This window comes from Alligator mississippiensis, chromosome 3, assembly GCF_030867095.1.
Source record: "Alligator mississippiensis isolate rAllMis1 chromosome 3, rAllMis1, whole genome shotgun sequence".
NCBI classification, from domain to species: Eukaryota; Metazoa; Chordata; order Crocodylia; family Alligatoridae; genus Alligator; species Alligator mississippiensis.
Genome location: NC_081826.1, coordinates 72,064,762 through 72,089,576, shown reverse-complemented (window position 1 = coordinate 72,089,576; position 24,815 = coordinate 72,064,762). Strand labels below are relative to the sequence as shown.

General features: G+C 44.4%; 1 protein-coding gene across 2 annotated transcripts in view; it reads right to left on the bottom strand.

Moving 5' to 3' along the window:
- The window catches only part of LOC102558938 (monoacylglycerol/Diacylglycerol O-acyltransferase), a 33,673-nt gene extending 15,019 nt beyond the window's left edge, over positions 1–18,654 (bottom strand). The window contains exons 1-5 of one of the 2 annotated variants that reach the window (XM_014606880.3): positions 18,487–18,594; positions 10,275–10,366; positions 9,385–9,712; positions 6,067–6,231; positions 2,800–2,993 (exon numbers count right to left, since the gene is read on the bottom strand). In XM_014606880.3, coding sequence (XP_014462366.1) covers positions 2,800–2,993; positions 6,067–6,231; positions 9,385–9,712; positions 10,275–10,280 — 693 coding nt within the window. In that variant the 5' untranslated portion in view covers positions 10,281–10,366; positions 18,487–18,594. Of the gene's footprint in view, positions 1–2,799; positions 2,994–6,066; positions 6,232–9,384; positions 9,713–10,274; positions 10,367–18,486 lie in introns of both variants that reach the window. The other variant, XM_006265511.4, reaches the window with a different exon arrangement.
- Positions 18,655–24,815: the final 6,161 nt, after the last annotated feature.

Sequence of the window (24,815 nt, the reverse complement as noted above, 5' to 3'; positions counted from 1 at the left end):
TTCCTGCTGCTGGGTGTAGCCTGGTTGAGGCCTTGGGGGCCCGGGCCCTCCCTACCACTTCTGCTCCAGGCGCAACAGGCAGCCCACAGCAGCAGCTGCCTCCTTATAAACTCTTATACACTGTTATTTCTACATTTTTTTTTCTGGCTAATCCTCAGCCCCTTGCCCGCCCAGGGGTGGGATGGGGGGGCATGGTAGATCCTAGGCTGCCCTTTACTTCCATAAAGAGATCTTCACCATAAAAAGGTTGGAAACCACTGATGTAACATGATGACACCACAGTGCTAATTAGCCTGGCCTTGATGCTTGGCAGATGCAGCTAAATAGCTTCCAGCTAAGGACCATGCAGAGCAGCATGGCAAATTTGATAACACTAATGACCAGGTACTATGTTACTATGGGTGTGGGGAAGCCTGAACAGCCCCACACCCTGAGAGCACTTCCCCACACCCACCCAGACCTGCAAGGACTCAGGGAAGGCTGAGAATCCAGAGCCTGGGATGCAGTTAGCCTCCCAGAAAGGGAGGTAACACAGGTATGGTGAATGAGAAAGAGCTACCCACATGGACCAGTGAAGGGGACGGGGGTGGGGAATAAAACACTGAAAGCAGCCTCAGGGGCTGTACCTGCAGGGAACAGGCTGCCTGCAGCCTGGGGTTACCAGGGGTTAAGCAGCTGCCAGTAGGGACCAAGAGCAGGGCTTCTCCTCTATTTGCTGGCTTGCTTGTTCAAACAAACAAACAAACAAACAAACAAACAAACAACACCCCCCCAGGATCTTCAAAGCCTCTGAAAGGTTAGAGGCAACCAGAAGGTGAAGCTTGTTAGAGCTGCAGGAAGACAGTCAAGAGCTAAGTGACAGTTTATTTGTTTAACGTTGTTTGCTTATTTTGCATTTTTAACAAGCCCTATGTAGCCTTCTACTACTAGCTCTGCTGCAGCACAGGCAAGGGACCTAAACAGTGGGTCCTTAGCCAAAGCCAGCTGCAAAAGGAGAAGTTGCCAGCTCTGCTGGCATGACCAAACACACCTGGCTGTAATCTGCCTAGAAGCTACCCATAGCAGCTTACGATCAGCATCAAAGATTTGCAGTCTGGACATGGCCTTTGTATAAGCTTATGAAAGTCATGTGTTGCAAGATGCTAGATACAAATACCCAAGTTACAGATGATGCATTATGTGCTCACCTTATAGACTATCACAGGATATGCAAGAAGGAAACATTTAAGATTTTACATTTACTGTATTGTTAATATTTTTTTTACTTGAACATTTAAATATATTACCATACTGTAGTTTAATTTTTAAGATTTAGAAGATGGCTCAGCTTGCTTTGGAACACCAAACTGACTTAAAAAACCTGCAGATCAAGAAGGTGCTTAACTGATGTGGGCTGGAGTGGAAAGCTCTTCCTATGTATAAGCACATATCTTGCTCAGCCTCAACCTTCATCTGTTAGTTTTGAAATCCAGTCACTCCTAAATCCATACAGCCCAAAAAAGAGATGGACTGCTGCATACAAGCTTATCAGCTAGAGAGCTAGACCATCTCTGGCTTGTTTTAGGAGTATAAAACATGAGGTAGTTTTGAGGACTTCTTTTAATAACTCTGCTGCAAGACATTGATCCTTTTCTCACTTTTGCTAGGAAGATCCCATTGGTTCTTTTCAAATTTCTCCCTCACCTTGCTGACATTAAGTTGACAACATACCCTTCTGCCCAAAAACACTGACTTCGAGGAGCACAGAAGTACCAAATAAGCCATCCCACTGAACAGGCTTCAGCCACTCTCTGGGAAAAAGCCTCGTCTGTCCTGGTCCAATGAAATAATACATCAAAATGCTATCCAAATGTAGGGTGAAAAGGGCCCTGCCCCCAAGGAATAATTTAAACAGTTACAATTTGGACAAACATTTATCTAGCACTGTGTTGGTCCTACAAATAATTATATCAACCTGATAACACTTGATGGATGACCCCACATCAATAAACTGCATATTTTTTTACTTCAAAAAATGTTTTAATTTTGGGGTACAGTTTTGATGCAATTATTCTTATACTTTGCACAAATTGTGCTTCTGAATAATCTGAATGTTTGCACAGGAACAGAATTTTTTTTGTTCAAGTGTATATACACATAAAACATGGGAAAATAAATCTAACTAATAACAAAATGCATTCATAATCTGTAATATCATCACGGGGATAAATATTGGGGTGGGAGGCATTTACCCTCCTTATTGCATTTCTGCACTGTAAGCATTTTAGTAGTGTTCCCCTCTCAGCTCCTCAAGCAGTTCCTCTACCTCTGCAGTGCCAGAGCAGTGCTAACATGATTGAAGCTATACTGGCAAAGCTGTACTGTGTGTGTGTAAAACAATACTAACCGCCAAGAGCAAAATACATTTTGCACATGTGGTTAGGTCTACACTACTGGCTTCTGTCTGTACAACTGCCAATCAGAAATGGCACCTTTATCCTGTTGCTAATGTAGCTAGATTGCAGAGGTTGGTAGTGTGCCTATACTCCCAATCGGAGTTGGCTGCACACCTCCTTTACATGTTGGTCTACCTGCTAAAAATATCAGTTTCACAGTTGTACTCTGCATCCCTCTGATCAAAAGCCAAGCAAGGGAAAGACATGTTACGTTTTAGTTATAAATAGCCGAGGGAAAAATATATTTTACAATCCTTTTATAACCTTATAAACAGCACCATTTTGCTCAGCACAGGTCTCTCAAAGGAAATCACAAAACAGAAGCAAGGAATGTAAAATGTTGCGATCCTCCATGCACACTCACCGCTTCTGCGTCAATAGCCACCTGAGCAAAGCCTCTACGATTACCCCACATAAGAACGTATGTTTCATCACTGAAGAGGGCTTCTCGAACTCCACCTGGTGAAATAGCCACCAAATTGCCATTCTTCAGGACTTTAACACATCTTTCCTGTGGTCCATGCATAACACCAAAAACTTCAAGTAACAGTTTGAAACCTGTAATGTATACGTAAAATACATGTCACTAAAGACAATGATACAACACTATTGATTGCAGTCCTGAAACAAAACATAGTAGCCAGAGTTTTCAAAACTGACTAGTGATTCTGGATACTTATGGATCCTAAAGCAGGGGGTTTCAACCTTTTTGTGTCAGTGGACCCCAGGCAGCTGGACATGGAGAGGCACATGTGGCTTTCCCCCACCCCCTGCATCTGGCTGGGTGGGCAATGCCTGCATGGGATGGTGCGTGGCGGCACTCTGTCCCTGCCTGCCTGCACCTCCTAGGGCCTTCTCATGTACCCCCACTTGACAATCCCTGGCCTAAAGGAACCTGATTTTCAGAAGCAGCTAAACAACTTTAATTTCATAGGCTCTTTTTTTTTTTTTTTTTTTTAATTGGCTCACTATATTACACCAAATCAAGTTAAGTGCTACTTCACAATAAGTATTAATAAATTTGACATTCCTCTTCCCCCCTCCCCCAACCTCACACAACTAACATAACTTGCCAATGTTGTAATATCTTGGAACAGGTTTTACAGCTCCGATGAAAAGATACAGCAGCAACAGCACATCCTCCTTCACATCCAAGTGTGGCAGGATTATGACTAAATCCACTCACTAGATACAGTTTTTTCTTTAGCATATGTAAAGGGTAGTCAATATGGACAAAGGGAAAAACTAAACTGAAAAACAGACTTCTCAATTCCAAACCTCTTGGGAAATAGGATCTATCCACTTTACTTTTGGAGTAATTTATCACAAGGGGGAAAAAACACCCAAGACAACAGTTCCAAACCCCGGTCAACCTAATAATGTAGCGTTACTTCAAATTCAGTCTGGCAGTTGAAATTTTTAAAATTGAAAAGACAACTCTTTTGGCTAACATCATTATTGAATTTCAAATAATTTAAGCACACCTGTCTATCCAAAAAGAAACACACCACCATGAGCTACTGTACTTACTTGTACATCACATGCATCTTTTCCCCAAAACAAATGTACAAACAACCAAACAAACAAACAAAATCAGACTTACAAAATTGGGGCATGTCTTAAATGGAGACGTTAATTGTATCTGCTGGAGTAGAAGAATGGATGCAGCTGAACAGCCAAAAATTGCTGCCAATTTGACAGTGGTTTTTAAAGTGGTAAAACTAGCTTTTGCTGACATTGCAGAGTCTATTATGCTTCTGCAATTAGGACCAAGCTAGGACCCTGGAAAAATCTTTTCTTCTTCATAATATCCTCCCAAAACAAGGTGCATGTCTTTGCATACCATGTGCCTCAAAATAATGCCATATTTATACTTTTCTTACATCTGTAGTTATTAATAGTAAATAGAAGCAGGCTTTCTGGAAGTACAAAGGCAAGTTTCTGTAACATTTTCTAATGTGACTCAAAGTTTCCAAAGATACAGTCAAAATACAAAGCTGTATTGGTATGGCTCAGTTCTCTCAGGGATTATATTCATTATTAAACCAAATGGATTTAAGTGCAGTAAACTTTAATTTTGCTTAGAATTCACAAATACTGCATGTTGTAGCAAGAAAGTCATTAGGATAAATGAGCAGTACAAGACAGAACTATCCTCAGAATATAAAGCTTGGCTGAGTTAAGGTTGCTTTATCTTAACTGCATAACTTAACTGTTATGGAAGTTTCTACACCTCCCACCACCAAAAAAAAGCCTGAGTTCTTTGGACATAGGATGTTATCCCTCCAAATTAATGGTTTACACAGTATTTGTAATCTGTATTGGATTTGAAGAGGTTTGATCTTGTTAAACAGGAAATTACAGAATGTTATTTTCTCATGTAGTACACAACCCCCCATAAGACATATGCCTTGGTTTTTTCCTTCACTCCACCCCCCCAAAATTTTTTTTAGGAGCTATGGCTGCTTGAAGCAGAGCACAACTGTGCACTCACCTTCTCTTTCCTGTTTAGGCAAAAGGTACAGTTTTAATCCCATCACAACCAAATTGGCTGCTTTTGCCTGAACAGAAAAGGGCAGGTCAATGAGCTAAAAATTAGGCTTGGTCCCTGCTCTAATTCAGCTGTGAAAAGTTTAAAACTGTAGCTGCTCACTAAGACAGGGCCTCACTTCCCTCCACAGATTGGGGAGGGGGTGAACGAGCATGAAGAGAAAAGAAGCAGGAGCCATTTTCCAGAGTTTTCATACTTTTTCATACTATTTCAAGCAAAAGAAAAATCAGCTTATATATTCACGACATGCAACGCAATTTCAGAGGGCTAATTCTGGGGATAAAAGCGTGTATGTGGTATGTGAGTAAATGTGGTATTTAAATAGGTCATGTTGAATATAAACAAAAAATAGGAAACAAAAAGATGGTCTCATACAGACATTTTTTCTTTACTTCTGGACAAGTCAAAAAATATTAGATCTTCTGGCCCATTTGTTAGCATTCAGATAAATGTTACATTCCTCATCTGTTTTTCAAAACTAGCTACTTGCCTAGATGAGATTCCCATATTAATCTCCTTTTACTTATATTTATCCACAAAGAACCTCACCTCAATTACTATGTCATTCTCCCCATTTGTAAATGTATTCTTGGATTGAAGCGCAGATGCTCCACATACATTTGGCCAACAAAAGAACTCAAACATATTGTTGTCTCTAGTAACTTGAAGGGTATAATCCCTGCAACACGTCACATATCCACAGTCACCCAAGTCAGTCACCTCAACCACTCTCAGATGGAGAAGATGGAGGAGCTGCTGGTCTTAATTAAAATCAAGAGACAGCTACTTAATCTTTTGCTCTCCTGTTTTGCTTTTAGATAGGATGAGGCAGACGAGATAGGACGCCACCAACAACTTCTGTCCACTGGATCCTTTGAAAAACAACCATTACAGCTTGACCCTAGGTAGGTTCACAAACACACCAGAGAGAGCCCATTCAAATAAGCCAAGGACTTTTGATATAGACCTGGTGACAATATTTGTGCTAATGTATTTTGGTGATATTATAGTATGATTGTAAAGATACTTTTTTGGTGACAATTAAAAGCTGTATATTCACTACTTGTAAAATTAGGTTACCTGGTATTTTAAAGACGAAGTGATCGGCTACCGAATAGCAGCTTCTATTCTTCACTAGAATAAGTTTAGCTACAAAGTAGAAATAGTCTACAGGAGTCGCTCCATGATAATAAATAAGAAGCCCGCGTCCTTCTGGGATTTTTTCTAGACCATGAACTTCATAACCTGTCAGGAGTTTAAGGTATAATAGCGTCAATGTTTAAATAACTTAAACCCTCCTCTTCATGAGGGAGATTAGCAATTTACAAAGAAACTGAGTAACAAGAGTTGGCAATAGTTCAATAGTTGGCAACTTTGGAGAAGCCAAGGACTGAATTCAAAGCAATTAACTGTTTGCTCTGAATCGGATTCCTCACTGAAAGAACAAGAAAGCATTTCACTTAGTGGAAAGCTTATAATAGTGGCAAAAAGCAACCTCCCTATCTTCAACCACTGTATCATTTTATCTTGCATTTCCTTTCTTCAATGATGTATACTTAAATTAAAACATAATGAAGCAATTCATACAAGAGACAGACAAAAAAGATGAGAAAAGTGAATGTGGTGGTTAGATCACACTTTGAAGTAAGGAAGTTGAATTACCAAGAGCAACTAGTTGATGTTAACAAGGATCTAAAAAGCTCTAATTTGACACCAAGTTCAACTTCAGTTTCGTTCTTTAAAAAAAGGTTATAAAAGTCTACCTGTCCTTAAGGAGATGATCACTCCCTGCCACAAATACATACTAAAACCCTAACTTGGTTTAAGACAAATACTTTATTGAAATATGTTCCAGCACCACAACATGTACATCTTGCCTCTATTATTGATCAACATCATCTGATTTTTTTTGTTGTTTTGCATTAAATGCATACAGTACACAACTATAACTTTATACCTCTCCTTTTATTTTTCCAATTGCTGCTTCTGTTATTCCTAGCAATATATCTTCCAGTCTTCCTGCTCTCTTTCAGTGTACCTATACTCCTGCCTCCTCTCTTTACCCAAATTGTAGGTAACTGCAACACATCACAGCAAAAGAATGAAAAGCAGAGGGGGGGGGGGGGTTGCCCTGCTGATCTTGTCCATTTGAAGATAAATTCTCAAAGGTAAAGTAGTAATAAGGACACCAACTGAAGACAACACTTTTGTTGTTCCAGAGACCTTTCTACTGTTCTAAGAACCATACATAAGTTTCAGATATAAAATATCATACACCAGTAACTTATTACTTTCATGATACCTCTCAGATAAAAACAGAAACATAACAGGAAAATGCTCTATTATGTAATTGAAAAGGAAGTTCTTAGTACAGTTGTACTCTGAAATAACAAAAGTACATCTGCAGAAAGAGAGGACATCAGAAAGAATTTTAAAAAATTAATCAGTTTTTTTTAATCGTATGTTTTATTTTTGTTAGGATGCTTTTTTAAAAAATAAATAAAATAGCTTTAATTTAAGATATGTTAAAGCTCAAAGATATCATCATGGAATAGGGATTATAACTTCTAAGTATATACTATTTGAGACGAATATATTCATGTAACATTTTTAGAAGTTTTATAAATAGGTCACAACAGGCCATGGACTATATTAGGGGCCCAGTCTTACGGGGTTCCCAGAAGCTCCTCTAAGATTGAAGAAAACTACTCTACCCAATGGGACTCAGGGCTCAGTCTAGAAGATCCCATTAAGTATCTCTGTGATGCTGAGTTTCAGTTTTCAAACTGGATTTGTGTCTCCAGAGACCATAAACAGACAAGGTCCTTTGGGTAGATGTGATGTCTTTTATTAGACCAACTAAATAGTTGGAAAAATTTTTCTTTGCAAACTTTTGGGCACAAACTCCCTACTTTAGGAGAGTTTGTTGTATCCAGAGATAACATCCTTGTTAACAGCAGTATATGGAGATGAGAGATAACAGACGTGATTACCCACCTATCAGACCTATTCTCTCTGAGAGGTGTGTACACACAGTCAAGCCCTTACCTTTCTCTAAAAGTGCACAGTTTCAAGAAGTTAAATGAATGAAGGATATCAAAACAACAAAAATGCAATTTTTGCAGAAAACAATGATTAAATCAAAGCTTCCTGACCAGCAATTTAAATCATGATTTTAATCAAGTTGTTTTAAATCAAATCCACCCTAGAAAGATTAGCAAGGAAGAGTTATAGAAAACCAAGACAGGAGATGACGGTCTGGATAAGAATCTTATCTATATGGAGAGAAGTCAGAACCTGGTGTGTTATGAGGAACAAGTTGGAAAGATGAAATAAGCAAATCTGCAAATCCATTTTCCTAATATGAATCAATACGCATTTCTTTACTTGAAACACAGCCTTTTCAACTCTGAGACTAAATTTATTAAAACTCATTGGATCAAAATCAATACCAAAGTTATTCCCTTGACTTTGTAAGTTTTTGTGATGCAAGCTCTGTACATTTTTGTTATCAGTGCCTTAGAAATTCACTTTCCTTTGACTGGTGAATGGCAGAGAACAAAAGATGATGATTTTTGATCTTTATGTAAATTGCTCCTTAAACTTTCTTATCTTTGGTTGAATCTAGACAGTGGTAAGAGAGAGGCTTAGGAATATATAATTTTCTTAGAAATAAAGGCTCAATTGTTTCCTCACACCATCTTTCTAGAAGATGCACTTGTAAAGGTAGATAGAGCTCTTTAAAATATTTTCGACGGTTGTCTGTTATACTAGAAGAATGTTAGAATTAAGAGAGAGAAAAAAAGCCTCTGAAGTAAGGTCTGCAACATGACAAGTTAAGGTAGGAAAGGGAATTGAAGGGAAAGGACTGGGCTTGGATGCTGCTTTTAATTTTTATTTTTTTTTGATGTGCAGTCTGGAAAAAACACATAACTAGTTCAGTCTGATTAATTAACTTCCAGGGAAACAACATCTAATTCTCAGTAATAAATGGGAAAAAAAACTGTAACAAGCATTTTATTTTGGTCTAAAACAGTGAAATATCTGGTAATAAAAATCAATTTCAGTTGGAGCTGGAATGTTTAGCATCCTTGAAAAACCAGAACAATGAGGAAACTTAATTTTTTAAAATTCCATTAAGATGCCTGGTTCTGAAGCAAGGGCAATCTGGAATCTCCCATTCTGTTGCACCTGATGGAATAAGATTAATTTGAAAAAGATAGAAATTACATGTTTTAGGTTCAAACTAAAAAGGGATAGTAGTGTAAGTACATACACAGAGTGGCATGCAATTGGCAAGGAAAAAGTGGAGAACGCCGAAAGCTGAACATGGTATCATTTTCAGTTACCAGTGACAAAGGTTTCAGTACTTCCCACAGAATGCTCTATCTTGCTTACCATGCCATATTCTTGCATGTCCATACCATATAACTGCTAGCATTTTCTTGGCACCATCCCAGAAGTCATTGGAATAAGCCTCCTTTAACTCTTTCTTCCTCTTATAAATATAAAGAAAAATAATAGAGAAGTAGAGGAAGAGGAGAATAATTCCAGGAAGTAGAAAAACTATTATAAGCGGTGTAAACAGCCATAAAAGATAGGCCACATAATTCAGATAGTCCTCAATGTACTCCACACCAGTCCATTCTTCCAATATGTAAGCCAGGCAGGTTAAGTAGGACATGGGGATCTGCCCTGCCGTACAGGATTCATTTCTACTTATCTCCTGTTTAAAAGAGAGAAAAACAAAATAAGTTACAGTATCTTTAGGGCATGACAGCTTCATAATCTACAATAGAAAAAGAAAGAGTACCTTTACCATCTTGCCAACTGAGAGAAAAATTTGATTTCATTTTCCAACTGTGCTTGTAGAAAGCAAAACAGAAATGGTTTACCCAAGAACTAATACAAGTTTATCTGAAATAATTTCCTTTTCTTTATTAAGCTTTATGAAGAGTTCCTAGACTATTGCAACCCCCTAGCCTGAAGTGTGACTGGGACAAAACTCCCAGAGTAGCAAGGGATGTTGTCCACTTGAATCACTTGACACAAGATACTTAAAAAAAAAAAATTACAGAACATAGTACAGTATGTTAATTTTTAAGTTCCTTTAAGAAAAATCTAGTGGAAACAACAAGAAACACTCTGGTCAAAGTTTCTATAAATGACCACCACCTCACAAAAAAAGTCATTCGAACATTTTTGTAAACATTTCATAGTAATCTAATGCCTCAATCCTATAAACTATTACCAAATGCTTAAATTTTGAACAGGAGGTGTCCACTCACCACCATTACAGCAGTATAACAGTAAGAGACAGGAGGTATCTAAGCTGGGTAGGTCACAAGCCATTTCAGTACCCTTAGGTCCATCTGGAAACCTAAAGAGAGCCAAATACAAGTCACACAGCACTATTTGTGAGAAATACCACCTAATGAGTAAACCTGCTTCTCTGTTTTAGCTTTAAGTTCCATTAATCAAGGTGATTTGTGATACAGCACACTGATTAGCCTACCTCACATTTACAAAAAAAAGATGAACTGTGGAACCAGTGTTCATGTTTCAAGGGGCAAGGGGGGGGGGGGGAGGGGGTGGTAGTAGATCTTAACCTCATGACCAGAAACGATGGGCAAAAGACAGCTGTCAGTAACTCAAGTCTGCCATCCTGAATTGAATGGCAAACCCTACATTCAACTGTTCCCCACCCACCTCATATACCACCATTATTTTAGTTCTACCTGGATGACGGTACAGTCAATTAGCAATGATCTACATCATCCCATTAGTTATCAAGACTTGGTTAGGGCACTTGTTGATCCTAGCAAAGGTCAGCAGTTAGGCACAGCATGGAGACAAAAGGGATCCTTTCCACGAATTGAGGACACTGAAGCACTGTCTCCACACAAATCCTTTCTGTAATAATACTCCATAGGAAGTATGGAGAAGTTCTGGAGAATGGAAAGTGGAACACCGCCGAAGCTTGCATGAAAGTACCCTTGAGCAAAAGCATTTATCCAAAGCTATCCTCTAGGATGTTTCCAAAAAACTCATGCACTATCTAGGGGTTATTCAGCCAGTATAAAGACAACTGAATGCAAAGCGCACACACACACTGCTGGTAGGAAAGAGTGAAGGATAATTTTCTTCTCACTGAGCAAGATTAAAACTCCATTTGTAATGCACTTAGCATCTACAAAAATATGTAGAACAGCAAGTGCAACATTTTAGGGCATGTGTGCACGACACTTTAAAGCAGGTTAAATGCTTTTGCACTGCTTTAATGTTGTTGGTGTTTGTGCGCGTCAGTGGTGTATTGTGCATTAATTCCAGCTGCTGTAGCACATTCAGTGGTATGATGCACCTTAAATGATTTTGGGGCGCAGCAAACTAAAACACCTCCAAGGAGTTTTAGTTTGCTGTCCTAAAACCACAGAGCGAAGCACCAGGTTCTGTGCAGCTCAAGGGCTCTGCAGGCAGCTGGGGAAGGCAGGCTCCACTAAAGAAAAAAGCAGTCATGAGACTAACCTCTCCCCCACAATCAAACCTGCCTGCCTACCTGAGCTGTGTGGGAACTCTGTTCTTCCCTCTGAGGCTGAAGTGTCTCCTGGGACCGCCCGAGCTGGGTGCCTCTGGGCAGGTACCACCTGGAAGAGGGGCCACCACTGCCGAAGACAGAAGTACCAGCTCTCCTCCCCCCAACCTCCCTGCAACTCAGGGACCACTCCGCCGGCCAGCAGCTCACCCTCCTCTCCCCTGGAGAAGCAGGTAGGACATGGGTTTACACAACATGAGGGTTTACTTCACCAAGTTGAAGCAGTGTTTTTAAAAATCCTCCACTTCTATTTAGGGCAAAGCAAACCCCCGTTTCATCTACATATGCCTTTAAACAGGTAAAAGCACAGTTATTTCACAAGACTTATCACTATTCACAACTAAGAAGTCTAGTTCGCCAAAAGATGGCACATCTCAAAATGCAGCAATTTAGACTCCAGCACTGAAGGAAAAAGAGTTTTGGTAGAGGTGCACCAAAACATTGGTTTGATATCAGATCGGCACTGATATTAAAAACATGGACTGTATCGGAAATCGGCCTGATGTGGCCGGTAATTTGGCCAATAAATGTCTATGCATACACATAGCCGCAGCTCAGCTCAGCACATAGGTGGCAAGGAGCACAGCCTGGCAGCTTGGAGAGCTGCGCCCAGCTAGTAAGTCTGTTGTGGTGGAAGGGGGTGGGGGAAGGAAGGGGCATAGGGGGCCAAATCAAGGCCCTTGTGGTGAGGGAGTGGTGCTGGGCCACACGCTGCCCAGCCACAGTGGAGTGGGGCGCAGGACAGAATCATGGCTTGTCCAGGAGGCGCAGGGAGGGTGGTGGCTTCTGCTGCTGCGTGCACCCCAGGAGGGCACTGGCAGGGTGTGTCCCTGGATCTTTGTCGGGCACAGGTGGGGTGGGCTGCAGCTGCAGGATGGGGCTGCACTGGGTTCTCCCCAGCGCATGAGGAGTGGTTGGGCCTGGGTTGCGCTGGGATGGGGGACTATGGCAAATTTTGGGGTGGCTGCAGCCCCTTCCCTTAGCTCCCTTCCAGCGCCGCCACCCACTCCAAGCACAGCCAGACTCAGCCCCTGCCAAGAAGAGCCCGGTGCAGCCCTACACCCTGCCCCGGCTGGGCAGCACCTGCCCCAGCCCCACACCCTCCCTCACAGCAGGGGTCTTAATCTGCCCCTCCCCCACCAGGCCCCTTCCCTCTCCCCTTCCACCACAACAGACTTACCAGCTGGACACAGCTCTTCAATGTGCAGGGCTGCATATTGGAAGTCAGATAGGTATCAGCAGATATATCTCCTTAAAAATTGGCTATCGGTATCAGCCCCCAAAATCTCTATCTGTGCACCCCTAATTTTTGCCAATAGAATTGTGATTGCAGTTACAGATCATCATCTTAGCAGAAGAGAATGGGAGGCTCTGAAATGGAGGACAGAGTTCCTGAACTTATCCTTGGACTTCTCTAATGGTCTTCCCTAAATCATCTTTGTGGCAAGCAAAGAGGTAGGTTTTATTTTTTTGTTTTACGTAAATACATATTGAAAGAGAGATATTGCAAGGGAGAAGAGAGCTTAACTCTATGTGGGCTTTGAACTTATACACACACACAGTTTATGTGGCTATAAGAAAGAAGAGCTTAATTCTAAGTGGACTTTAAACACGTATGTATGTATATATGTATGTTTTAAGTCCACTTAGAATTAAGCTCTTCTTTCTTATAGCCACATAAATTGTGTATGTGTACAAGTTCAAAGTCCACACAGAGTTAAGTTCTTTTCCCTTACTATATACGTTTAAAGTCCGCTTAGAATTAACTCCACTTTCCATTAAAATACCTCTCTTTCATGTGCTCAGAACTTTTTTTAAAAAAATTCCTCATGAGCTTAGATAAAAATCCTGTTTCTGCAAGTCAGCCTTGCAAAATTGTATTTGTACTTGTACCTAAAATTATATGTAACCTCTGTAATGCAATTACTTGTTTCACGAGTGCCACTTACAAAACACTGGATTACATCCAGTTTGGCTTTTAGGCTCCAAAAAGACATTCCTCTCCCTTCTACTGCCTTTCCTCATCTTCACTACCAAATCACAAAAGTGGTGGACTTCTATCGCCCAACTCTAAACCCAGGAAGGCTGCTCTCCATCATCCAAGGGAATATCAAGATCTTTTGCAACTTTAACTTTAATTAGGTATTCCCACAAAACTGAAGTCTTGCTTTCTGCTCTAACTAAGAAGTCTAGGACTGTCCTGACCACCAACAGCAGAAAGTGGCACTCTCTGGGTTTTGAACCCGACACAACTTCACATCCAGCTTCTAAGCACATCAGGCATTGCAATCTAATCAGAGGCAATGGTGAGGCTGCAAAAGAGTTTGTCTTCAATACCAGAAATAACATCTGGAGACGCATTTAAAACTGACTGAAGCACTGAAAGTGCTTTCATACTATTAAAAATGTATAGTCATTTTGCAGTCAGGCTGCTGCATAATGGGAGTTTTGAAGGCCATACGCTTTCTTTATTTTCAATCTCCTAGGCAGAGCATGTTTCAGTACTGCAGCCATGAGACGCCAGTTGCACTACTCCGAGTATGTCCTCGTACTAAAAGAGAGAGAGAAAAGCATGTTCCTTTTCCAATCCAAAGCTTATCTGGTTGATGTTCCCATCGGAGTATCTAAGAACAACAGTCAAAGTTCAACACAGGTAAACAGTAGGGGTGTGCAAAGTGGGCCCTATTCAATTTGGATTCGGCCCGAATCAGGGATAGTGATTCCATTCGTTGATTCAAATCACTGTCCCCGATTCAATTTGGCCAAATCCAAATCTGAAGATTCAATGGCGATTCAGACATAGACACAGCTTTAAAAGTTTTTTCTACATATCACAAGTTGTGCCTGCTACCTCAAGGTCACTGCGATGCGGAGGTGCATGGAGCGTCCCACAGGAGTGCAGGGGGACCCTCCGTGTGCTCAGCAGCGAAACTGGACGTGGACTGGAAGTACTTTCGGTCCACTTCTGGGTCTGCCAGGAAGTGCACGCGTGCGCTGGGCCCCCCACACCTCCCCGGCTCAGCGAGTGGCCACAGGGGGACCCTGGGTGCACCCCCCCCAGACACCGGAGGCACCAGTCACCTCCCTGCTTGCTCCACAGAGGACACAGAAATGAACCAGAAGTGCTTCTGGTCCACTTCCCAGTCCTGCTGCCGAGTGTGCTGGGAAGCCCCCCGCGCTGCTGTGGGACACTCCATGCACCCCAGCATCACAGCAATCACAAGCCCCTGGTACCTAGAAATATGTAGAAAAAATATTTAAGGCTGCCTCTATGTCCAAATTGATTTGGAGGGTTCCGATTCAATTCGGAGAGATAAAAGGGCCCCCGATTCGATTCGGACTTGGAGATTCAGCCACAAAATTGGACCAAATCTCCACCGAATTGAATCTGGGACCGAAGCTTCGCACAGCCCTAGTGAACAGTACACTTAGTGAATCTGTTGACAAATTTGTTCATGCCCTTTAAGTGCTTTCAGCTTTGATGAATACAATTGTGCATGCCATGCACACTTAACTTAAAACAGGTTGTCTTTTAAGATCTCAGCAGTTTCCTAGTGTAACGACTGGACGATACCTGCATTGCACCATGAAGATATACACAGGGTATGCCTACATTGGGGGATGCCGCCCACCCATCAGCAAATGCATCCCAAATGCAGAAATGCAGTAGTGAAGCCACTATTTGGAGAGCACTCCCCCTAACCCTTCTCAGGCATACTAGGGACAATTCTTGAGCGCAGCCCTGGAGCAGCTCTCCTGCTTTTCTAGGTTTAGCACAGGAGATAAAAGCAAGCACATGGGGTGTGCTTCACAGCATACACCCCAAGTGAATGCCAAGGTCAAAACATAAATATATGGGAGCTTTCTGTCTGAAGAGCAATGCTGTATTGCTTATTGGCAGCCTTCCTTAATCAGGTTACTTTAAACCTGGTGATATGACTGAATCCCTGAAAACACCCTTCCTAAGGGAAGAGGAGAAAGATGTTCTTCACAAACACCCTGGATGTTTCTAGTAGCAGCAAGCTCAAGCAGTTGAACATATTGCTTCCTACTCTTAGGAACTGCAGCATTTCGAGGTCAACTGCAGCCGACTGTTTAAAATGAAACTGCCAGGCCATGAGGGAGGGGAAATAAATAAATAAATAAATAAAGCAAACAAGCAAAAAATCATAATCCACCATCATTGCAACTTGTGCTGCCTATAGCCTGGTGTGAGGACAAGTGGAAACTGGTCTAAAATGCTAATGAATGGGAACAGGAATCTGGAGTCTATTTCAGCTGTTAAAAGAACGTGGGAAAATGACATTCAGCTCTGTTCAAAGTAGACAAACGCATAATACACACTCATTAAAGACAAGATGTCAATACTGATAGGCAGCTATTAAAGAAAAGGCCAAGGCATGGTGCCTATATTAATAAACATATGTTAAAGATAGGATGGATCTAATCATACCTATGACCAGAAGAAACGTGGGTGATTTATGTGAACAATAAGTAGAACAAATAGACCTGCTCTGGTAATTCTGCTCCATCTCTGATGCCAGTCAGCTTCCACACAAGGTAAGCTCAGAAATAATGAGTATCAGTGCACTATTAAGTATAATGTTGAGCACGCGGGAAGCTCAGGTAAGGAGGGGAGGACCCTGGGCCAAGGAGGAGTGGGGGGGGGGGCGGGGGGAGGAAACACGGACGACCCTCCCCACCCACGCCTGGTGCCCCGCGCTGCAGCTGCTTGCAGCCCACGTGAGGCTGCCTGTGCCTGCTCAGGACAGCCCCATGCAGGCTGACAGCACCGCAGCATGGTGCACCGGTCACGGGGCAGCGCTGCTCCCCCCTCCCCCACGCTCAGCTTTTCCCTGGGCTCCTTCCCTGTGCAGAGAAAAGTGGCCCCTCGCCTGCTCATGGCCGGCACACAGCGCTTCAGGAGTTCACAGCCTGCACGGGGCTGTCCAGAGAAGGCACAGGCAGCCCCAGGCAGGCTGCAGTGCAGGGCACCAGGCATGGGGCACGAAGGGGCTGCTTTCTATCCCCCGCCCCACACTCAACACCAGCTTGTAACCCAGCCCCACCACCAGGCTGGCAGTGGGGCCAGTTTACAAGCTGGTGCTGAGCATGGAGAAAAGCAGCCCCTCACCCGCCCCATGGCCAGCGCCCCACGCTGCAGCCACTCACAGCCTGCCTGGAGCTGCCTATGTCTGCTCCAGACAGCCCCGCGTGGGCTGCAAGTGCCTGCAATGCGGGGAGCTGGCCATGCAGCAGGTGAGGGGCCATTTTCCCCCCACACTCAGCACCAGCTTCTCCCCTGCTGGTAAGCAGGGGGTCGGGGCTGTGCACTGCCCCCCACCTGTACCGCAGGGCTGGGGGGGCACTGGGTATGAGCGAGCGGGGAGCCAGTGGGAGCGCAGGGCCCGCACTTTTGTTACAGGCCCAGTGCTGGTGGGGCCCAGAAGAGGGTGACAGGAGTGCGGGGTACCAGCCAGCAGGGGCTCTATGGAGCCAGACTAGCTCCCCACTCCCTGCTGGTGCAGCCCAGCCCAGCCCTCGACAGCCTGCCAAAACTGGGTAAGTGGCCCTCCGCTCAAAATAATTGCCCGCCCCTGTACTACTGTGAGTTGGGTGGTTCTGAGTGAGCACTCTGAAGTTAGCACCCCATGCCATGCTCATTAAACATCTCAAGGCAGCTATCTGTGCAGACACTTTATTGCTCAACACTGTACTTAACCATGCGCAGAGATTCATAGCCAGCTACACAACTTACACACGCACAGATGCACTTCCTGTACTCTCAGGTCTCAGACCAAGTGATACATTAAAAAAAAAAAACAAAACAAAAAAACCCTAACATCATTACTGGAAATAGAGGCAAAAGATGATGAAAATCACCTGAAATCTGAAGACCTGAACAGATGGAGGCTTAAGAAGTTTAAAAGTCATAAACCATTTATACATGAAGCCCACACGCTCCTAGAAGAGACTGGTGATGTTGAACCAAACCTATGGGCAGCAACAGATTGGGCCAACCGCTGGTAAAGATCAGACCTATTTCTACAGGGATTTGGAGCTAGACTGTTCTCAGTGGTTGCAGATGACAGAACAAGGAGCAATGGTCTCAAGTTGCAGCAAGGGAAGTTTAGGTTAGATTATTAGGAAGAATTTTCTCACTAGGCAGGTAGTAAAACACTGGAACAGGTTACCAAGAAAGGTGGTGCAATCTCCATCCTTGGAGGCTTTTAAGACCCAGATAGACAAAGTTTTGGCTGGAATGAAGTAGTTGGGGCTAGTCCTGCCTTGAGCATAGGGTTGGACTAGATGACCTCCTGAAGTCCCTTCCAACTCTCATTATCCGATTTCTATGATTTTCACCAACACCAAACAAGTCCCCCATTGGGCATGACCTTGACAGTGAAGCCCAGGTCAAGCTGGACAGGCTGAGATCTGGATACAGACGGTTCAAAACAATGCTTCGCAAGATAAACATTTGGGGCGTGAGTGCGGTGCCCAGCAAAGAGCGCAGTGCTTCAGCCAAGGCTGCGATCCTCCGGGAGGGCGAAGCCGCACACAGCACCGCGCAGCGGCCCGGTCAGGGCTGGGAAGCCGACACGAGCGGGAGGAGGGACACTTTCCTCTACCTGGCCGGGGCTGCAGATCCAAGCGGGCCCGCAGCGCATCTCGGGGGCTCCACAACGCGGGTGCTGACCCCCTGAAGGGAGGGAGGAGGCTCCGGGGACTCCTGCGGCTGTGGGGCCGGGACAGCGATGAGGGAAGGAGCAAACCCGCCCGGCTCAGACAACGCAGCCCTGCACTCCCTCGCGGGGGGCGGCCAGCGCCTCAGGTCTCGCAGCGCGGGAAGGGGATGCGGCGAGGGGCTGGGGAGGGCTGCCCCGCGGGGACCGCGAGCGCCTCCTCACCTGGCTGCGGCTCCGGCTCCAGCGCCGCTTCCCACCCCCAGAGCCCGAAGTTTTCTCCTCCATCTGCCGCCCAGGCGGGGGCGGGGAGGCGGCGCCGCCGGAACTGCCTCGTCTCTAGGAACGCAGGAAACCGTCCCCCTCCCGGGCCCTATTGGCTGCAACGTCGCGCGAGAGCAGTTTCCGGCGGAAGGAACCTGGCGCCCTGGGCCGGATCGCCTCTGGGCGAGGCCTAAGGGAGCGGTGTGGCGGGAGGGGGAGGTTCCCGCGCTGCTGAGTGGCTCCTCGGGAGGGGTGTGGGCGGGGCCTCGGGCGGGCAGGTAGCCCCGTCCCCTCCGTGGTCTGACTGCGCCCCGCCCCCAGCACAATACGTCACCGCTCACGTCACCGATGGTGGGGGCGGTGCTGCTCCCCAGATTGAAAACCGTGGGGTCGCTGCCTGTGTCGGGCTGTGTCCGTTCGCACCCGCTGGTGCCGTGGGGGTAGCGAGCTTGTTAACGCTCACAGACGGGAAGGGGAGTGGGGGCAGGTTTGACTGGAGACTGGGAGTCAGGCGCGGCTCAGCAATGCCCCCTCTCCAGTCCTGGCTACTGGAGCCCTGTCCTGCCCCCCAGGCTACGAAATGCAAAGCATTCAGATTTTAGGCTGTGGGTTTGACCTATTTAGTTAAGGGCTGCCTAGTAGAGGAGTTCAAGTCCAGCTTTTGCTAAAGCGATGCAATAACGTTACCTCATCATAACAGAATCCACATACCGCACTAATGTGACACTTTCTGCCAGTTTCATGGAGAAGTCGCCTGAGAGGGACCTCCAGAGGTCATCTAGTTCAAGCCCACTGCCAGAGGCAGGATCATCCCTATCCAAACCATCCTACACAAATCCATCATCTTCTCTTTTGGCAAAACTACACCGTCAAGTTCAACACAAGACAAGACCTGACACCCTAACTCACCACACGTAAAGTAGGGAGGCCACAGCAGCCACCATCCTGCTTCTGTAAAGCGCTGTTAATATATGCTCAGATCCCAAGGAGAGGGCCACACCTGTGCTAGAGGAAGGCAGCCCCTCCACAGGCCGTACCAATCTGACTGTAGGGTTAAATTCCTCTGACTCCAAGTGGGAGTTTGGTCTGATCCTGAGCAGAGGAGCAAGACTCTAGTCAGGAACCTCTGGCTTTATGTCTCAGCAGGAGCATTGGCACATCCAAGTCAAAATCCCGTCTTGGCTACAACCAACACCCAATGCCTCCAAAAAGGCTTCAAAACACTCTGACACTTAGCAAAAAAAGTGGAGGGAAGGAGCAACTACCAAAACACAGAAACATGGGAAATACCCATAGTAGAACATACACGTGGCTATGTCTATATCATCCCTGACCAGTTCATTCCACAGCCTCATTTGTATTTCTTTTTTTCTAGTGGTTAGTTTTTTATTATTTAATGTAATCTTAATGTGTAAGAAATGGGCACAATCATTTTTAAACTTGTATTCCGTCAAGAAGTCTATTAGAGGTTCTTTAACTTTAGAGCAGTCTTCATCAAATCATAGTTTGTGCTACTAACATCTATTCCCTACAAAGATGCTCTCTTTTGTGAGAACATGTTCCACCTGTTGAACAACTGTTTCATATTGAGTAATATTTTCTTGGGGTTCTTGTTCATTGAGAATGAGCTGAGTGGCTTCAGACACATTTTTCTCTTAGCTAATTTTTCCATTTAATTTTCTTATTAATTCTAATGTGGGAGCCAGCTGCATAGTTTGTGGGGAAGATTTAGTAAAATTCCAATGAAATTCTTAGAGTAAGGGGAAATGGTCACTCTCCACATGTGGCAGAATTTCAAATGATTTGTACTTATACTACATTTGTGGTTCTATGAGTATATAGCCTATTACACTTTCTCCTGGTTCCAGATACAGCCTTCTCGGTTTGCCCTTTAAGCATTATTAAATTCCTTTCTGCAATAAGTTGTAAGAAGTATTGCCCTCTTTCACTTAGTGTCCTAGTACATAAAACTGTTAGTGGGATTTCCCATATTTCATTTATTACATCTTCGTTATCACCACTATTGGTACCACCAATCCTAGCATTGAAATCACTTGTTATTATTACTTTTTGTCGCTGCCGTGCACTGCAGCGAGGGGTCCAGGGCCTTAGGGGCCTGGCAGGCAGGTACTTGTGGCGCTTGGAGTGGAATTAGGCACGGACGCTTACCGGTTGCAAAGCAAGATTGTTTACTTACGCCGTCAAGGTGGTGAATGACGGAGGTCAGAGATACTTAGTTAGTTACAGCTTAGAGTTCATGAGGTCGGTCTGCAGATATATACAGGCCGGCGGTTGGCAGGTTATGTCTTATCGAGCATGCAGGTTAAGGATACGCCTGGGAGGTCGCGGCGGGGAGATTATTGATGAATGATCAGCTCACCAATTTACTCTTTGACGTGTGTTCAGAGGTCTCCGACTTTGCGGAAATGCAAGCGGGTTTTATTTGTGTAATAGCCAATTGTATTTCGCCACGTCATAAATTTAATTAGAGTAGCCAATTATATAGCGTCTCTGCTAGGGTTTTGTTGCAGGGCTACTCCCCTGTTTTCACTCTGACCAATTATAATGATTTATGTAAAGCACAGAAGGCTAAAGTTTTATCTCTTGTTAGTGTCGCAGCTATAAATCTCTTGTTAGCATGCACAGCGAAAAGGCTGTTACTAGCATCTTGTTAACCCTTAGTTAACCTAGTGCGGAATGAGAATGCTTTAAATGGTATCTTTTGCTAGTGGCATGGGCACTGCTTAATTGGGTTGTGACACTTTTAACATGGGATATTTATTTCAATCTCCAGAGCACTATGTAGCTATTCCCATTTCAAAATTGTGTCCATTCATAATGTAAACAGTGGGCAATAAATATTAATAAGAATTAAAGGGCTCTGCCATGACAATTAGTAAGCACTGCTAAAATATATTATACTCTAATTCAATTTCTAATCCTTAAATCTGTCTCCTTAATGATATGAGAGTCATCAAGTTCCACAGTAACTGTCCTTTAGTTCTCTTCTTCCAGCTACTTGTATAAAATAAACAAAAACCAACCCAGGAATGGGTACCATATTTTCATTACTATGTCTCTCCAAGGAGAAATCATAAGTATACACATGTTCAGGATTATTCTTCCAGAGTCATACCCATAGAGTCATAGAAAAGTAGAGCTAGAAGGGACCTTGAAAGGTCATTTAGACCTACCCCGTCCCTGAGGCAGGATCATCTGCTCTGGGAGAAAAATAACTTGGGAACGACCAGGGTTAAATCACTCCTCCAAGTGTTACCCCTGCAAGAATGAATGTCTATACATGTTCTCTTCTAATGTAAACCACTGAATAATCCTCCAGCATCCCAGGGTGCTTTGCTCCCATCCTCCACCCGCACCTCAAGGGAGACAATGTGTGACTCCCTGGACTCTGTTTCTCCATAGCAGAGCATATCCCCTTCACAGTAGCACATTGTGCTGCAGGGAGATACAGGCTGACTGATTAGTTTGGGTCAGCCAGTCAGTGCTGCCCTGTGCACTGCTGCCATCTGTCCCCAGATATGGAGTCCGCAGAGCATGCTAAGATGTATGCAGAGGGGCCTTCTGGTTGTGCAGCATCAGCACTGCAAGCTCTTTGATCTTCAGGGGCTCAGCAATCAAATGTCTGTTCATGCATCTTGTGGTAAATTTTTCTAGCAGGAGAAAAAACCTGGGAGAATTCTTCCAGATTATTTGAATGTGTATATGCAGCCAAGGGGTGCATCCAATATAGGTGGACGTGAACTAATGATCATCTTTACGGTGGTCAGGGCTCTCAGTTATAAACTCATTGCCCAGACTTAGGAATTCCTTCCCTAAAATACACTGGATCTTAGAATGAACCTGCATTTTTGTAAGGACCAGCTACTGCACAATAAAGTAAAGAATACTACAACTGAAGGTTACATAAATTAGCAGCAGGCAAAAACAAACCATATTAAATAAAAATAAGTCAAGCTTACAAAGTGGCTTGAACCCCTTGGCTGCTGCACATAGGCTGCTACCTAGAGCAGAGGGGGTTACATCAGAGGACCCAGGTCCGTCAGTTAGAGGTGAGTCCTCTAACAAAGTCCCTGCTTGATTCCTGTCTGCAGCTCCACAATCCTTTTGTCAGTTGACCAAAATAACCCCACATATATTTTGATGTCCTGTGTTACAAAAATGTGTATCCATTATCTGCATAGTCCCATTGGTATGTGTGAGAACCTACTTGTGCCTGTTTCAGCTGTGCTGAGGTAAAATTGTTTAAATGAAAAGGGCCAAATGACCCCATTGTTTATGTTCACTGGCCCTTCTTTCCAAAATAGTTTCATAGTTTCATAGTAGGTAGGGTTGGAATGGCCCCGAGCAGATCATCAAGTCTGACCCCCTCCCCTGGGCAGGAAAGGATGCTGGGTTCAAACAATGAAGTATATAAACACTAGAAGAGAAAATTGGGCAAAGGTTATCAAGGGGTAGCACCCACTGTGACCCATGCAGAAGTCTGCAGTAGAGTAACCCTAGAATTCAAAGCAGAAGAGGTTGGGGAAGCCTCCAGGCAGGAATTACTAATGACAGTCTGACATTAAGCCTCAAAGGAAAAATTACCTGTTAGAACCATTCCTATAGTGGGTTCTGGTTGAGATCTGTTGGGTGAAGTTACACATTACACTTAGACCATACTAAATCTGTGGAATGTGAAGCACTGTTAAAATTAGAATGTGTTATGACCAGTTGCATATGAAGGATTAATACCATTACTTGCCTGCATAGCTCTGTCTTGCCACTAGAGGGCTGGCAAGCAAGGGCATGGCTAGGAGCCAGCATACCTGGACTCTGTCTCTGCTCTGTATGTGTTTTGGGGGAGGGGAGGTATTTTGGAAGCAGTGCATCCTAGGATGTTGGAGGATTGCAAATTGCTCTCTGGTCGTGTGTAGATGAAACGAAGGGCGTGTATGCATGACACTTTAAAGCAGGTTAAATGCTTTTGCATCGCTTTAATAGAGTTGGTGTTCGCACACGTCGGCGATATATTGTGCAGTAATTCCAGCCGCTGCAGCAAATTCAGCAGTGTAATGCACCTTATATGACTTGGGGACCAGCAAACTAAAACTCCTCCAAGGAGTTTTAGTTTGCTGCTCTACAGCCACGGAGTGAAGCACTGAGCTTCATGCAGTTCAGGGGCTCTGCAAGAAGCCTGTGCAGGCAGCCTGGCAGCAGGCTGTGAAGGCAGGCTCCACCCAAGAAAAGCAGCAAGCCTGAGCCTGATCTCTGGTGATGGCAAGGAGTGGAGACATAACGATGTGGCTAGGCACTTGGGCACCTCACTTAAGGCAGCTACCACACACAGGGGCAGCGGTGACTTTAGGTCACTGCCACTGCCGCCTTTGTGATTGTACAGGTGCTGTGGCAGATGTCCCTTCCCCCCCAACCAAGCTGGCACTGGGGACAGTTGCCCTGGTCCCTCCACCCTAATTATGTCACTGATGGGGAGCAGTAGCCATAGTGATCCTGAGCAGTGGATGAATGACCACTAGTGGTGCAAGGGGTGGTGACCTCCAATGACCATGAAGAGCAGTGATCCCCAGCAGTGACAACAGAAGCAGCAGTGACCCCAGCAGAAGCAAGGAGCAGCAGCGCACAGCAGTGCTCCTCACTGGTGACAAGGAGCCACAGCAGCAGAGTGGCATTTCCCCGCAGCAGCTCCCCAGTGGTGAGGAACAGCACTGAGTGTGCTGATCCTGGCAGCAGCAAGGAGTGGGGATAGTGACTCCAGGTGGTGAGTGTAACAACCTGCAAATTCCCTGTGGGTTGGAACAAAAGTTGCAGTGGGGATGATTTGGAAGGTGATACCATAAAGATCCATGTGCTAGGAGAATTTTGCAATCTTTCTGAGCACACACTGTACCTCATGGCTGCAACCAGCAGCAGTGAGCACACAACACTTCAAATAAAGATCCAAGGCTTTGCAAGCCAAATTGGGTCCCTTTAGTATTGCACAGAGCTCTGTGCTGTGACCTCCAGTATGAGCCTCCCTACTCAGCACCTGCTACTGGCATGGATGATAGGGTAACCAGACAGCAGTGAGACCACCAGTGACAGGGCTAGGCAGTAGAACTCCTCCAGATTTGTTTTGTAAGCATCCAGAAGAATCCCCTGCTGCAGGACTAGCAGCCTTCTCTAAGGGGTAATTCTGCCATCCCAAGAGGGCAGAGAAAATATCAAGGCTAGCAACCAAGGGCAGATCTCAGGTGGGGATGCTCTGATGCAGTTGTACCCCCCTTTGATTCCTG